This window comes from Sinocyclocheilus grahami, unplaced genomic scaffold, assembly GCF_001515645.1.
Source record: "Sinocyclocheilus grahami isolate Dianchi unplaced genomic scaffold, SAMN03320097.WGS_v1.1 scaffold641.1, whole genome shotgun sequence".
NCBI lineage: Eukaryota > Metazoa > Chordata > Actinopteri > Cypriniformes > Cyprinidae > Sinocyclocheilus > Sinocyclocheilus grahami.
The window spans coordinates 1,012,042-1,029,342 of NW_015505820.1; the positions used below are offsets into that span (position 1 = coordinate 1,012,042).

A 17,301-nucleotide genomic window follows, 5' to 3' on the forward strand; every position below is an offset into this window, starting at 1 on the left:
CCAAACAAAGTAGTTTCACTTTCACAACACACAGCGTCACACACGGTGGCCTTGAGTGAGCGGAGGCCTAGAGTGAGGAACGGCCGGCGGATTCGACGAAGGAGCACCCGGCGGGCTTGCGGCAACCACGTGTGACGACCCCGGGCTGGACTCCGCTTCGTCCACGCTGAAAGCCGATCCGGCGATCCACAGCGCGAAGTTGATGTATTTCCTCAGCAACCAGCACGGATCAGCTCTAGGCATGACGAAGAGGATATTGTCCTCTTTTGGAAGGCCAAAGAAAGTAGTTTCTCTTTCACAACGAAACACACAGCACCTTCACGACATGGCGGTGGCGGCGGCAACAACAATACTACAGCGAGAATAAAAGTTACGCCTTCTTTCTTTGCGTGAACATTTGGGTGGCGTTATGCAAATCTTCCCACATCGTGACGTAGACATGAGGGGGCGTGTTGACTCTTAACTTTTATAAAGAATATCTCTTTGGATTTGAGACTTTAGTCTTTGCAACTTTACAGATCTTCTTTATGCACCAAGAGCTTGTAACACTTCAAAGAGAAAGGAAATATTGAAATCGCATCATATGACCCCTTTAATGTTAATTCCATCATACATTATTAAAATGAGAAGTTGTATCTTTTAATGTTAGTTAATAAACCTGAGCTAACATGGACTAACAACTAACAGTTGTATTTTTATTAACAAACATTAATAAAGATTAATAAATACTGTAACAAATGTATTGCTCATTGTTAGTTAATGCATTATATATAGTTAACAAATGGAACCTTATTTTAAAGCGTTACCAAACTGTTTGTGTTTACTGTGTTCCAGATAGGACTGAGCGATATGGTCAAGAATATTATCAAAAACTATTATATTTAAATATTTTTTTCATGTATAATATCGATATTTATAGCAACATTCATTTCATACCATTCATGGGGAATGAAATGAATTCTACGTTTGTTAGACCTCAAGAATGAATATTTGTTTACAAGTAAACTCCAGAGAGCAAGCTATCTTTTAATTCAGAGCCCCATGAAATCCCTTTTGTTTTCTAAATTCTGTTTTCTAAATTAATATAAATGTATGTGTCCAATAAGTTCATTAATAAACTTCAACAATTTAATCATCATTTTAAAATGTAATAAAATGAAAATATAACAATTAATTTAAAACAAGATTGCACGAAGGAAAAAAATATCATGGTTGTGTGATTTTTGTTATAATAATAATAATAAAAACCAATGTAATGTTTGTTAAAAAATAATAACAATAAAACTAATACAAATAATAATAACAAATACCTTTAATGTAATGTTTCAATAAACTGTATTTTTAACAACACAATCCTGATCATCAAGACTTTGATTTAGCACCCAGCCCTAGATCCAGACCAGAGTATGTGAGTGATTTTTTCACTCCAGAGAAGGTTTCTCTCACCAATGAAATGGAATATTTTCAACTAACTGGACTGATTTAGTCAAAAACGTACATTATTCAATATCAACGTCTTGTTTACAGAACTTTTTTGTGAGCATAAAAATAATATCACACTCGTGACAATTGTGTTGTACTGAATATCTATAACATGCAGATATACACAGAATAAACATATTTCAATCCAGAGAGTTATGCTTTCAGCCAATGCTGGAGGTTTTTTTTTTCCGCTTGTTTTTTGACCTTTTAGCTCCCTATGATCGATTTCTTCTGCGACAATAAGTCGATAATGTGTGTATGTGTGTTTTTAGTCACAAAGCCTGAGGAAAAACATCAGGTGTGCTTGTGTTTCATTTAGTGTACATCAATATAAAGCATATTGGTTGTTTGTTTTCATTTTGCCTTCAGGTCATGTGTTCTGCCGATGACTCCTCATGAAGGCTGTTCACATTGACAGTGATTTAACCGCTCGAGGTTGGCAAGCTACTGTACTTTTTGTTCCATGTCAGCAATCCAGTATAACTGCTGGAGGTGGATCATGTGAGCACCGCTATTTAAACTCTCACATCACATCAGGATTCATTTGCATAATGCATCAAACCCAAATGTTGCATAGAAGTTGCTTAACGTTTCGTCACCAATGGTGTCATTCTTCCTTAAATCGCCAACTCTCTTTGAAAATGAAGGAATTCTCTTATTCTCTCTCCACTCTTCATTTTACAGGAGGAGAACATTACTTCTCTCACATATTAAATCTAACTGCCCAGCTAAACTCTTCCACACAGTTTGTTTGGGTTAACTGATTAAGTCAATCAAATCTTTCCACAATCTAATTGGTTCACTCCAAGCCTGTTCCACAAGCAATGGGCACTCACACGACAAGTGGCTTCCCTTGCACTATCTTGGCTAAATACCCTGTCCATGTATAATGGCCACCAATAATGGTCACAGACGGTCTGCAAATATGCCTGAATGGATCAATTAGATGCCAAATAATGGACTAAAACAGTTTTAAAAAATCAAACCCAACTAAAACCACTTTCATGTAAAGAGATGGTTTTTAGCAAACATTCAGCTCAGTCCAATAAAGTATCTACTACTTTACCTGAGATGTTAGTCTTTGTTGATTCATGATCTGAAATAAATGAATTAGACTTTTAGAAACAAACAAAAGAAACTGTGTGCATTAAATGAAAAAAAAAATGTGTATAAAAGAAATGTGTTACATGTGAAAGTTATTTTTAAAGCAATGTACAAAAATAAATAAAAATGCAAAAACTTTAATGAGACTTACTCTGATGACTTTAATGAGATTAAATTGTTCAAACTTGAAGTACAGTTCAAAGGTTTGGGGTCAGTAAGATTTTTTAAAGGAACTAATACTGTTATTCAGCAAGGATTCATTAAATTGCTGTAAAGACATCTATAGTTTACAAAACAATTTCAAATAAATGCTGTTCTTTTGAACTCTCTATTAATCAAAAAATTTATCACAGTTCCCAGAAATATATTAGACAGCACAACTGTTTTCAATACTAGTATATACTATTGACAACCAGTGTAGGTTACTTTAAAAAAGTAATTAATTACTTATTACTAATTACATCATCAATATTGTATTTCAATTACTTTTATAATTACTCTGTCTAAAAAAGTAACTTAATTACTCAATAAGTAACTTAATCATTCGAATCGTTAATTACTTCATAAAATCCCTATAAACCTTGATGCGTAGAAATGAAACTCTTAATTATTTAAGTTTGAGGTAAACATGGAATAGTTTAGCATTTTAGCTTTAAAACAACTGTAATACTTAAGCATTTTAATAAAAAATGTAACCTTCTTTAGTTAACAAACAGAATTACTCTGCAAAATATCCAAATAACAAAAAAGCTTAAGAAAAGTAAATTTTTAAGTAACTTTTATAAATGTGCCAGAAGAGAACATTACTGGTGCATCTTGCGATAAAACAATGGAACTGACATATTTTAAGGTATGTCAGTGCAAGTTTCTTTCAGTTAAAACAGCTCAGAAATGTATTTAATCTGGGACTAGACTTCAGCCTTGTCTGTGAAATCGTTAATTACTTCATAAAATCCCTATAAACCTTGATGCGTAGAAATTAAACTCTTAATTATTTAAGTTTGAGGTAAACATGGAATAGTTTAGCATTTTAGCTTTAAAACAACTGTAATACTTAAGCATTTTAATAAAAAATGTAACCTTCTTTAGTTAACAAACAGAATTACTCTGCAAAATATCCAAATAACAAAAAAGCTTAAGAAAAGTAAATTTTTAAGTAACTTTTATAAATGTGCCAGAAGAGAACATTACTGGTGCATCTTGCGATAAAACAATGGAACTGACATATTTTAAGGTATGTCAGTGCAAGTTTCTTTCAGTTAAAACAGCTCAGAAATGTATTTAATCTGGGACTAGACTTCAGCCTTGTCTGTGAAACCAGAGGTACATGTATCAAGCTGTAAGCATTAAACTTTTCAAAGCAATTAGTACCATATTTCATACACACTGACATACTGTACATGTATACAACATATCATAGCATATCATATTTCAGCATATTTTATTCTCTTTCACACATTTCACTTTGGCAAGATAAAAAAAGAAAAGCGCAACTAGTAAAATGCGTACAATTATGGAGCCTAAAACATAACACATTAACTAATGTAAGAAATGATCTTCTCGCTGAATAAAGCCACGTCAGATCGCACTGTTCTTCTGAGGTAAATTCCGGCTTATTCCTCAAGTCTTCTTCCAAAAACAATGACAAGTAGATGAATCTTGATTTTTTTAATCAATTTTTTGTATCTAGGTGACAAGGGCGTTTGCGCACAGGTATGGCTGCAGATAATGATCTCAGACGGGAAAGACTGTTCCTCGCTTTAGTTTTATACGGATTACATAATCAGAGAATATTCATTTTCAATTTGAATTGGTTCATTTAAAAGTAGACACTTCAAGTTTTCTATAGACATATTTATCACGTCTGTGTGTCAAGTATTCGCCGAGTTTCGGTTTGTTTTTGTGACGCGTTTCAGAAAGAAGTTCACAGAGACCAAAACAGCAGAAAGCGCACCCTGTTTTTGTTTTGTTTATTTTACAAAAGCACAATGTTTTGTTGTTATTGTCAGTGTACACAAATAAAAGTATACCATTTATAGATTCGATAGATTTTAGTCTTATCTGTATCTGGGTATTTTAGGTCCTTTTCTCTCTTATCAGGAAAAACTACAAGTGAACGCGCCGGCACGCAGAGGGTTAAATACGCTGCATTCAATTTTACCTTAAGACTATAAATTTAGATTTCAAATTCAATATTGATTTTAGAACTGCTGAAATAATTTACAGTATGTAACGCAAATACTATATAAGTAACTGTAATTAAATTACCTAAAAATGAACAATAATCCCTTACTTTACTTTTTTCAGTGGATAAGTAATTTAATTACAGTAACGTATTACACCCAACAATGTTGACAACCAACCAGTACTATAATATTTTTAATGTTTATATTAACACTTTATATATTTATATATTTGTCAATAGTCCCAAGTGTAAGATACACGATTATATGGTCGATACAGTCGATAATTTAGCTTTTTTCAAAATGCAGAAGTCATTCCCCAAATCCCAAACTCTCGTCTCTATCTATTATGTGTCTGTCTGTTTCCTTTCTCTCATTCTAATTTGTCTCAACAGCTCTTTCTCTTTCTCTCCAGCCTCCCTTCGTCCGACTTGTCTGTAAATGTTTTTAATTAGCTGACTACAACCCTGATGACAGTGTGATGAGGAGAAAGAATGAGACTCTCTAATCGCTGTAATTAAACAACATGCCGCACAAGAGAGAAGGATGGAAGAGACCTTCATTCAGATGAAGTGACCGAGAGAGTGAAAGATGGAAGGAAGAGAAAAATGGAATACTGTTGGGAGGGAAAGTGGGAAGACTGTACATTTTTCAATGGTACACTCTTAAAAATAAATGTTCCAAAAATGTTTTTCACAGCACTGCCATATAAAAATTTTTTGGGGGGTTCTGTAAAGAACCTTTCAGTGAGAAGTTCTTAAAATAAAAAAAATGTTCCTAGTGGAAAAATATTTTCATAATCTAATGTTACGTCCAGCGACGTGTTCTTTATTGTTATGGGACATTACAAGAGCTGTGTTTTCTTGCATTTGTGTTTCTCTCTCAGTTTTCCCTTTGGCTCCTCCTACTCAATCCATCTGGCAGGTAGCTGATTGCCCTCAGCTGCGGCTGCTTACCAGTCAAGAGAGAGGCAGCACAAAAGCAGAGAAGAAACTCTTCCCCAAGAACTTTCCCCAGAGCATTGTTTTTGTCACAGTCCCCAGTTGGTTGTTGCAAATTACATTCTTGCTGTTGAACTATAGTTGCTTAACTTTCTACTCTTTAGTATTGTATTGCTTGTTTTTTTGTTTTTTTATCTATTGTGGCAATTGTCTCCAATGTTTACATTTGCAGTTAAGTGTGTAGATTAATGTTATTTAACTTTATCAGTTTAGGTACAGTTTATTAGTTACTTTACTGATTGTTGGTTTGTTTGTTTATTTGGAAGCTGTAAGGAGGTGGGTGCCATTTTTGTTTAACTGTTTTCTCCTGTTTTGGGGCTAGGAAGGGAGTTCGTTTTTTTTTCTTTGGTAGATTATTTAGAGGTTTTACCTCCTTAGTTCGATTACTTTGTTATTTTGGCCTTGCCCCCTCCTGAAGCCATTGCTTCCCTTTGAATTTTTTTTATTGCAATACATTTTCTCTGTTCCATGAACTGTAAATAAAATTCTTGATGCTAATTTGTTTGGTTGAGGTGATGTGGCAGGGCTCAGACTAATGCTCTTTATTTAATTTTTTTTATGTCCTCCTATATCCATAGACTCATGTGGGAGATTCTTTTTTTCCACTATAAAGAACCTTTTGTGCAATGGAAAGGTTCCATAGATGTTAAAGGACCTTCATGGAACCATCAATCCCAATAAAGAACCTTTATTTTTATAGCAGTAAGAATGTCTGGATTTATAAAGCCATTTAAAATGCAAAAGTTATATTCAACAGCTACAGTTGACTGTACCAACATAATATATCTATATACTTTATATAAAGTTATGATGGGTCAATGACAAAAGATTTTTAAAATTAGTAATAATGTGGGGAAAAAATCTTTAAATATCTAGTTTAAAAAAACGTGCCAAGTTATAAGAAATGCAATTATTAAAAATAATAAAGTAAACTTTTTTTTGGGGGGGTCACACGTGAGACTGCAGCTAGGGCCCTTCTAAACTATGAGTAAACAAGTAAAAATTATTATATATAATATATTTTCCAAACACCACAGATGTTTGTGCACATCCTAATCATTATTTTCAATAAAAAAAAAAAGACTTGCCATTAGTACTTGGTAATATTTTTAAAAGAAAATATTATTCCAAACTACTTGAGCCCCTTTTTTCTTTGTTACAAAATCAGGTGGTTATACCACCCGGACAGTTTTGACTTTATGCCTACAAAAAAACATCAAAATAATTTTGAATATAGAAATTGAAAACTTTATCACAGAAAAGGTTAATTCAAGAGATTTTAAGTATGAATTACACTGCGTTAAAAAAAAAAATAAGGCATGTCACTGACCCTTAAACCCATTATTAAAACTACAATAATAGTAGTTGTTTTACCAGGTTTTAAGGTGCTCGTACCTGTACTGTTCTGGATGGTTCTAACAGTAGTTGTATTTCGAGGTGGTGAGATGGCTTGACGTGTCGCTCTCTCCTCTTCTTCCTCCTGCGAGCAGCCCTTTTCAATGGCCCGCACATAACTGTGGCTCCTCATGCGGAAGCATCTGGACCCCGGCAAATCCAGAGCATCTACAGCCTGAGACTCCATTTCACTGAACATACTCTCACACACGGCCTCGATCTGCCCGTTCACTTCCACCTCGCTCACCTGCAGGGGGAGACAACACATCACCACATACTGTCATATTACCCCTTTACCCTCCTGTCATGGGATAGTTGCATAAACACTCCTGACTGAATGAGCAGCTTTCAAGATGTTAGCTCAAGGCTTACTAATGTACAATTACTTTAAATAATTGTATTAAGAAGGCAGATAATTCTAGTGAGATCATAAGAAGTTCTGCAAAGCTCTACAAAAACACATTTGACTTTTAACGCTAAACTTAGCCCTGGATTAAGGTGAGTTTTAACCATAGGCAATATTTCATACATTTTGAAAGATGTATAGCATGACTTTTAGTCCTGAGTTATGAAAACCTGTTCTAGAATTGCAATAGGCATACTAAAGGTATGGTATGACGACACCACGAAGGGATGTGAAATACTGAACAAGTTAACCAAAGATTAAAATGAATAATTTCAAATTTGAAAAACCTAAATGTTTTTATAATAGTCAGTCATTATAAAAAATTATTCACTTTTAAAATGCAAAAGTATTTTAACATAATATATACGTTTGATTCATTCATTACTCGATTTTTATTTGTATATAATATAAATTGTATTATTTATATTATTTTTTAGATATACTTAGAATACAACATTTAAAAATGTAAATAAAACAGCATGCATGAATAAATTATAAAACGTATATATTGTTATTATAATTTAACTAAATTAATATAATTATGTTAATATATGATTTAAAGTACAAAAAAAAGTACTACACAGTGGATACCTGCATTCACAAGGGTCCTTTGTTGCCATATTAACCTTTTTTAGTGTCGGAAAAATGCCTTTTATTTCCAGAAATATGTTTAAACATCAAACAAAACATTTTACAAAATACAAAAGCAAGAAAGAAAATCACAAAGAATAAAAAACACAAGTGTATTAGTGTGTTTAAGAGAGAAAAAAATGTGATGTTAAGGGTGATTTTTCTAGACTTTAACATAGATTTACTTCTAATCAACTTAATCTCATTGTTTCAGCTTAAAATGTCATGACACCCTAAATACCAAAATGAGTAAACACCAGAGTCGGAATTAGTAATAGGTTAAATATTGATGTAAGATCAATTGTTGGGGGATGTGCAAATGTGCAAATTGTGAATCCTGAGATGTCCTTTGTCATGTAGGCTCAGTTTAACCCTCTAACAGCCAAGCTGCATCTTAAATAATAAGGGTTAAACACACTAATACAGGTAACAGGGGAAAAAAAGAGTGCAGAGGGGAGGAAATCTGTACAAGTGAAAGCAAAATCAGGTGTGGCTGCATCACTATTGTTCTTTCTATACTACAGCAGTGAAGCTGAAGAAGTGTGATTGGATTTATACAGAAACTTATCAGAGGACAGGGTCTCATGATTTAAGGTTGGAAAGGAAGTGGAAACAATGTTTTGAGCATTATGTAACTGGAGAACTAATAGTGAGTTGTGATTGGAGGATAGACAGCAGAGTGTTTGCCATTGGCTAAAGGAGACTACAGGGAAGCAGGCACTAAGATTTGCAAATCATCTAGTAGCAATAAAAACCTCAAAACCCATAGAGAAACACACCTACACCAACACATATGTATGTATGTACACACATACAATGCCCACACATTCACTATACACATGAGGGACCAATGAATGTTGTTTTTTTTTGGTGAGCAGACTGAGCTTTTTGTCACCAAAATGATTGATGTATCCTAAGGGAGCAGAAAGGACACACTTTCACACATATGCCTGAGGACAGTGTCTTTTTTCGAGGGTGGGAGGAAGCAGCTCTTTAAAAGGTTAGGGCTGCTCTTTGTCTGAGTGAGCTGTCAGGCTCTGAACACTCACCTTAAAATTGTCCCGGTTGTAAACGCTGCCTGTCACCTTATCCCATGGCAACAGACACTAATCCTGAAAATGCACCTTGAAAATCCCTTAGCTACACATGCTAACAAAGAAGAACACCACTTAAAATTGCTTAAAAGGCTTTACTGACCGTCAAGGTTTAAAACTAACAGTAAACATGAGAACTCATCTCCACAAACTTAATATTTTGTTACTAGCATACAGTATACTCCTCCTGTTAGCTATAACAGCCTAAAGCCCTGCACAGGCCTTATATCTAGGCCTTAGCCTGGCCTTTGTCCGACTGGAGCCTGTGACTGTTTTTTTTTCTCCTCCCCATTACACAGCTTACTGTTGCAGCCATTAAACTAGTTCCGTTTTGTTTTTAATGGCATAGTGGTTATATTTATTTAAGTTTCTTTATTAAAGTAATTTAGAAAAACACAAGTTTTTGTTTTTTAAAGTGACGACCACGATAAAGTTTGATCAATTTAGCCTTCTCAAATCAACACTTGACTTGCCTACAATAAAATCCATAGATATGAAACACTTCAAGCATATCACAATGTTAGTTTAAACGTTTAACCTAGATAAATGTGCGCAGTCAGGTGCATAGCCAAGTGTTTGTGTGGAGTGTGGAAGCTAAAGCGTGCTTAATGTATGCAGGGCCGTCCTTAGCTGACACGGGGCCCGGTGCGAGGTAGGAAGCGGGGTCCCCCTCGGTCCGTTCACAATCGCGTTCCTTGGTCCCCCTCGGCCCGTTTGCGATCGCCTTCTGGGGTAGGGGTGTCCCCTTTGGTCTGTTCGCCGCGGGGCCAGGTGCGACTGCACCTGTTGCACTCCCCTAAGGACGGCCCTGAATGCATAGAGGCTATAGGCTACTTGCCTCATAGACATGAGAACACTAGTTTATTAATAAATAATTAAAATATCTCCTTACTATTTTCCCGACACATTCGTAGTCATTAATACTTTTGCTGGTGCTTTGCGGCAAGATTTATGCCTATGCTTGCACGCGAATAGATTAGCTAGCCTATATATATCAAAAGGCTCATTATGGTTTAATATATGTTTAAGTAATTCAATTAATATAAACGAGCGATCAGTAGAATAATGGCTTATATGAACGACTAGAAAAATCTTTAGTCGGGGCAGCCGTAGTTTTAATCTAGTCTTCCAGCTGCGCTGAAGGCACACTCGTTGCTATGCTGCTGGCAGGGACACTAAACACCGTGCGAGCCGGTCTCGACAGTCGTGGATGCGGTAGCATGGTCTTGTGTTGTTTCTACCAGCGCAGCGCATCTTTTTCATCACCTTAACTGATGAAAGTCTAAAATATAAAAAGAAGGAGACGCCTAAAACAGGCCCGATGCCCGGCCCACATGTGAGCTACGTATATGATGTGAAAATTGGCCCGAAGCCCAGCTATAGGGGGCGTAAATAAGTCGGGCCTCATCAGGCTCGGGCTGAAATGCAGGGCTCTACAACTGCCCATTCTGACAGAGCAGAAATTAAATTATTTTACTAGCATGTACTTGTTGGTGATGGGGAAAACATGTACTTTTGAGTAGTTTATTAGTAAGTCAGCAGTATTGGGACAAACTATTACATCATAAAACTGCATCTTGACACCACATATCCTTTTGTTGCACACAATCAACTGTGTCTGAAATCGCATAGTGAGTGGGTACTACAAACCCAATACCAAAAATGTTGGGACACTGTACAAATTGTGAGTAAAAATGGAATGGAATAATTTACAAATCTCATAAACTTATATTTTATTCACAATAGAATATAGATAACATATCAAATGTTGAAAGTGAGACATTTTGAAATGTCATGCCAAATATTGGCTCATTTTGGATTTCATGAGACCTGTCTTAGGTCACAAAGAAGACCTAAGACAGTTGAGCAACTAGAAGCCTGTATTAGACAAGAATGGGACAACATTCCTGTTCCTAAACTTGAGCAACTTGTCTCCTCAGTCCCCAGACGTTTGCAGACTGTTATAAAAAGAAGAGGGGATGCCACACAGTGGTAAACATGGCCTTGTCCCAACTTTTTTGAGATGTGTTGATGCCATGAAATTTAAAATCAACTTATTTTTCCCTTAAAATTATAAATTTTCTCAGTTTAAACATTTGATATGTCATCTATGTTGTATTCTGAATAAAATATTGAAATTTGAAACTTCCACATCATTGCATTCTGTTTTTATTCACAATTTGTACAGTGTCCCAACTTTTTTGGAATTGGGTTTGTACATTTGATAAAGCACTTACTTTGTGACCATTAAAAAGGTATGTTCTCCAATATTATGAATGAAATGTTCCGGATGTACTACATTCTTCATGTGTCATGTGACTTACGGCATCAGTTGCATCACTTATTGATTACAGATGATTATTAATCATGTAAACCCTTTTACTTCAACCTTTACTTACACATAAAAGCCATTTTTGTAGTATTTTTTAAAAAAATTTTGTTTGTAGTTCTAAACAAATCTGTGTCCACCGTTAGAGTGTGCATGTATCTGAAATTCTAAATTTCACCGGAAATAGAAAAAACATCTGGGTACCTTTGAGATATTCATTTCAACATACTACAATTTGGGGACACACTAATTCTGAATAATAAATAGGGCGGATTGCATGTGAATTGGGATGCAGAAAAGAACTGTGTTTGGATATTTCTGGAAGCATCTAGCCAACTCTTGCACTGTCTGATATGGTAATCATCTTGGACTTGTACTGACATCTAGGTGTTTGGAGGCAGCATTACACAAAAATGCCAGTTTTAGTTACATATGCCATTGTAGAAATGGTCTTTGTGCAGTTAGTCATGATTAATTTATTCTGAATAAAAGTGTGCAATAACAAGAGGGTAACAGAGATAAAGTGAGTAGTATACAGCTAGTCATGTGATCTCAAAATGGCGGCCCCCATAAGGCGACCCTCTCCCATGTAAATGAAACAGCTGTAAATAGGCTACTGAAATGACTGAAATTAAGTTTTTAATATGACTGAAAAATTATGAGTGAACAAGTTTTGGGGGGTACAATTTTTTAATGAGGAAAATGCGTAAAAAAGTGAACTTTTAAGTTTATATATTTAAAACAGCTGTGGCAGCTAAAAGCCCAAAGTATACTTTGATAAGGTACAATAAGGTATGCGTACAGTGCGTGAGGCATACATTTCATCAAGGTAACAAGCACATACTGTATGTGCAATGCCAATTTATTTTTAACCGCATGAACTACTCAGCTGGAACATGCACCTTGAATTTTATTGTTGCACTGATTAATTTGTCCAAAAGGTGGCAACACTGAGCCAATGTTTCAGAGCAAAAAATTTATAAAAAAGAAATAATAAAAAAAAGAAAATAATAAATAACACCAACAAACTACTAGAATAATGGAATAATGCCAACAAACTACTATAATTAATAGAATTAATTGAATCTGAATAAAAGTAACAAACTACTAGAATAATGGAATAACACAAACAACCACTAGAGTCAGCAACAACAACAGACACCCATGTTAACGAACGATTGTGTGAGTGGGATAAGAGATACCCATGGCTCTAATTTGAACGAGTACAAAAATATTTTCATCAGTCATAACTTCTAGATGGAAAAAGCACATAAAATGCACAAAGATTTAACTTTTTAGTGTGCATGTATCGACCGCCTATGCACGCACATGCTATCAAATGACATTGTGTTCAGCTGTATATGTTCACTATTAATTGTCAAAACTGAAGTATACTTGGGGCTTTAGCCTTACTGTCAAGAAGTACACTAACTAGGGCACCTTTAACACACTATTCACAAACATACAATTTGTGATGCCAATCCTAATCATCCATACCATACTGATAGTACGCAAATTAAACTTCGGAATAATGCATGGATCAAAAGATGATAATGAGATGATTCTATGAGATGACCAATGGAATTGAGCAAAAATTGAGTACTTGAGCAAAAATATAAGTTATTTTCGTTTGCATGTTTTCCTCCCCTTTGCAAACCTTCTTGAAGGCTGACGTTGAGGAAGGCTCTGGTTGGAAATCACCTTTAGGATCTGATCCAGGCCCAGTTGTTGTTTCCCACTGGTGTAAGATCAGTATCTTAATGGTGATTTCCACCAGAGAACGAGGGGCAATGACCAACCTGGCTGATGGTGCTCATGGCCCTCATGTAGCTCTCGTTTCGGGAGCGAAATTTGGGTGAGGCCAGCAGACCGGCCGGGTCCAGACTGTCCAAACTGCGGTTGATTGAAACCTCACTCACCGCTCGCAGGTAACTGTGACTCCGGATCTGCAGCTTGGGGGAATGGGACTCCGTACTGATCCTGCAAACAGAAAGAGAGCGAGAACAGGTGTACATTTAATGAGAGATGAGAAGGAAATGAGAGGTGAGATTACTCCTGTAACACACGCATTCATCATGTTCCTTTGTCTTCCTCCAACAGAGATCTCACACTCATTACTGTTGACCTAAAAACAACTCGACCTGATTTATGTGTGTGTGTGTTTTAGTGTACTCTTCATATATCTGAGACCAATGTAAACATGAACTCCTCACAATTAGTACTAGCATTCAACTGTTTGTGTTTAAATGTGGATGGACAATGCTTGAAATATTAACACAGAAACATATTAAAGCGCACAAACACACATTCTATCCCTCCAGGTCGAGTCAATCTTAATTATGGATGTGGCTCTTAAAATAGTATGCAGTTACAGCTAGAAAAAAAACACACATTAGTCATTCTACACTGGAGTGAGGAATGTAGAGAGAGAGAAAGAGAGAGGGAGTAAAAGAGAAACAAAGAGGGAAGACTGCTGGAAAAGTACACGAATAGATTTAGAGGAAGAGACGACAGTGGATGAAATAAATTAAAGCAGCAAATGATGAAAAAAACAACAAAATAGTAGAAGTTTGCTGAGGTGTACTATGAGAAGGAAAGCATAGAATTACATATTGTGGAAAAAATAGGACAATGCTAATTTATTCTCATTATATACTGTTATTTAAGGAGCTCAGCTTTTTACAAAGACAGTTTTCACATGTTTTATGTTGTAGATCAATTATTTATACATGTAATACATTGAAACTAAGCATGTTTCAATTATTTAAAGCAAAAACATTATAGTTGATTTTAATATAAATAATGATTTTCAAAATGTTTGGTTTTGGTTAAAGTTTGGTCTGTTGCAGTATGACACATTATCATCAACTAAAATTGTATAACTAATCATATAAAATAAATGAATATTAAATATTAGTCACATGTGTCTTGACAAAAAATTTACTAAAAAAAGCTGTAAAAAAAAAATGTATAGATAGCTTATGGCTCAGGTTCCACATCTGTGGAACTGTTTTGCAGAAATAAAGGAAATATCTGTTTATAATGAGCACATGCCTCAGGGGATTGCATATTTATTACATAACGCAACATTTTTTTTTCTCTCGGTGTATACATGAGGTTGTTTAAATACACATGAGTGTATGTCTACTGTATTACTGTGTGTCTGAACAGAAAGTGAGTTTATGGTTCAAAGGTTTAGATATTTCCACTTTTATTAGATATGATTTATTATCAGCAGTTTCAAGTATGTGTGTATACAGGAGTATACGCGTATTTGAATGTGTGTGTCCATTTCTGAGTTAAAGGCACAATGCTCTGATTATAAATATTCTATGCTGCAGCACTTCCTGTCAAGCAGAAGAAAAAGAGCACATCACAGGGACCCTACGCAGTGTTTGCCATTCCCTACACACTGAGCAGGGAATATCTGAAGAGTTCAAAATGCATTCATTTGGAACGGCATCACTTTATTCATGCACATTAGGAGTTTGATGACATTATATGGTTGAGTAAATTAAATGTATAATATGAATTATAATGTTTCCATATAAAAACATATACAGTATACTACATCCTAGTGTAATTCTATAAAATGTAAATAATACAAAATTTACATTTTGTTAAATTCATTGTATTTTTTTTAAATAATATGCTCTTATTTATTTGAGTAAAAATACAGTAAAACAGTTATAACAATTTCAATTAATTTTCTATTTAAATATATTTTAAAATGAAATTTATTTCTGCTGATTATTAAAGCTGAATTCTCAGCAGCTTTTATTCCAGTCTTCAATGTCACATGATTCTTCAGAAATCATTCTAGTATGCTGATTTGGTGCTCAAGAAATATTTATAATTTTATAATCATGTTAAAAAAAATTTTTTTTAATACATCTGGAAATTGTGATACATTTTTTCACAGTCCTTTGATGAATAGAAAAGTTCGGAAGAACAGTATTTATTTGAAATAGAAATCTTTTGTAGCAGGATAAATGACATAAATGTGCACCCTTGCTGAATAAAAAGTATTAATTTCTTTAAAAACAAGGGTGTATAATTACACTGCACTGATGTTGTCACAGTGATGATGTTCGCATTATACAAATGCTGTTTGCAAAGTTTACACACCAAAGCTCGCTTTCACACACAGAACCAAAAGTGAGTGTTGATTCTCTTTATAACGCAAATTAGTTTGCTCTCTGGGGGATCCTAAAAGTGACTCCCTTCATTGTATATATTCTAAGTAGGATATGTTGCCACTGTATAGTAGTACACGGCTATAATAGCAATATGCATGTGAGGTTTTAACATAAATACTGAAGCCAAGATCAGTTCTTTCATTAAAAAGACCCACTTTTAGACGATATAACAGTGTGCAACTGAAAAAATGAGAGGACTTGGAAAGAACTTTAAAGGCACAGGAAAATTCCCTATGAAATGACTTTGTTCTGTTGAATTTTTAATAAAGAGGAGAGTGAAAGGTTTGCACTGTAGTGGTAAGAGTCTCAGGACATTAAGGGATTTTATATGAAATTGCACAGAGTGTGTGTATGCATTTGTGTGTGAACAGAGGTGGGTTTAAGGATGGGACTACACCGTCTCCAGAGACCCATCCCAACAGCACTTAGAGATGTGGAGTGGGTGGAATGCCTGTAAAATACCATGTTTAAAATGACCCCAGAGAAGATGACAGCTCATTGAAATTGCAGACGGATCGGCAGGTCTACGCACCTACACACCAGATGTACACATACAACACATGTATTTAATTTCCCATGTGATTTCACGGCAGCAAAATACACAAGCTAATACTTTTCCAGACTCACTTGAGTGTGGCCATCTCAGTGAGGGAGGGCTGGGTGGCTTTCAGGTAGCTGGCTCTCCGGGCCTGGACTTTCGGTGACGGTTTAGGGCTGCAGTCCGAGTCTCCGCTGTCCTCCTCTGCCATAGCCTTGATGTAGCTGCCACTCCTCATCCTCCTGCACGGGATCTCGTCATCCTGACCCACAGATGAGAAGCCACCCCACTCATCCTGAGGAACCTGCAGAGAGTGAGAGAATGTTAGCTTCTCATAAACACCTGATCTGACTCCAACAATTAATAATAACGACATAATAATAATAACGATAAAGCAATAAAGCAGTTCATGATGTAGACAGATAATAGATAATTAATTTGATAATAAATTAAATAAAATGATTAGATAATATCGAGGGGTGAGAACCAGAAAGGCGTAAGTGGCATTTCACCAACTTTACAGGAGAGCCAAAACAAAAAATTTACCATAGTTTGATCTGACTTTGTGTACTGATTTCAATTGTTTATAATAAAAATTTTTACACTCATGGATGACAGTACTTTTGCCAGTAGAAAGAGCTCATTAAGAGCTTTCATTTGATGTATATATCTCCATTTCACCAAAAATGTCACTTACGCCCTTTTGGTTCTCACCCCTCGATATAATGTAATTATTAATATGTTTATATATAAATGTGGTTGCAGTGTTTAAGTATTATATATTATTATTTATGAATATCTTAAATTAGATTTAATTTTAACATTTTCAGTTTTCATTTAAATTTTCATGTCACTTAAATTTTTAGTTTTAGTAAATTTGTTATGTGCTTTTGCTATTTTTATTATATATATATATATATATATATATATATATAGCTTT

The 17,301-nt window shown here is 35.0% G+C and overlaps 1 protein-coding gene across 4 annotated transcripts in view; it reads right to left on the bottom strand.

Moving 5' to 3' along the window:
• LOC107558341 (disks large-associated protein 1-like) overlaps positions 1-17,301 on the bottom strand; it is a 155,917-nt gene that overhangs the window by 33,729 nt on the left and 104,887 nt on the right. For 3 of the 4 annotated variants that reach the window (XM_016241995.1, XM_016241996.1, XM_016241998.1), the window contains 3 exons: positions 16,451-16,665; positions 13,424-13,604; positions 7,166-7,412 (listed from right to left, as the gene is read on the bottom strand). In XM_016241995.1, the coding sequence (XP_016097481.1) occupies positions 7,166-7,412; positions 13,424-13,604; positions 16,451-16,665 (643 nt within the window). The remainder of the gene's footprint in view (positions 1-7,165; positions 7,413-13,423; positions 13,605-16,450; positions 16,666-17,301) is intronic. The other variant, XM_016241997.1, reaches the window with a different exon arrangement.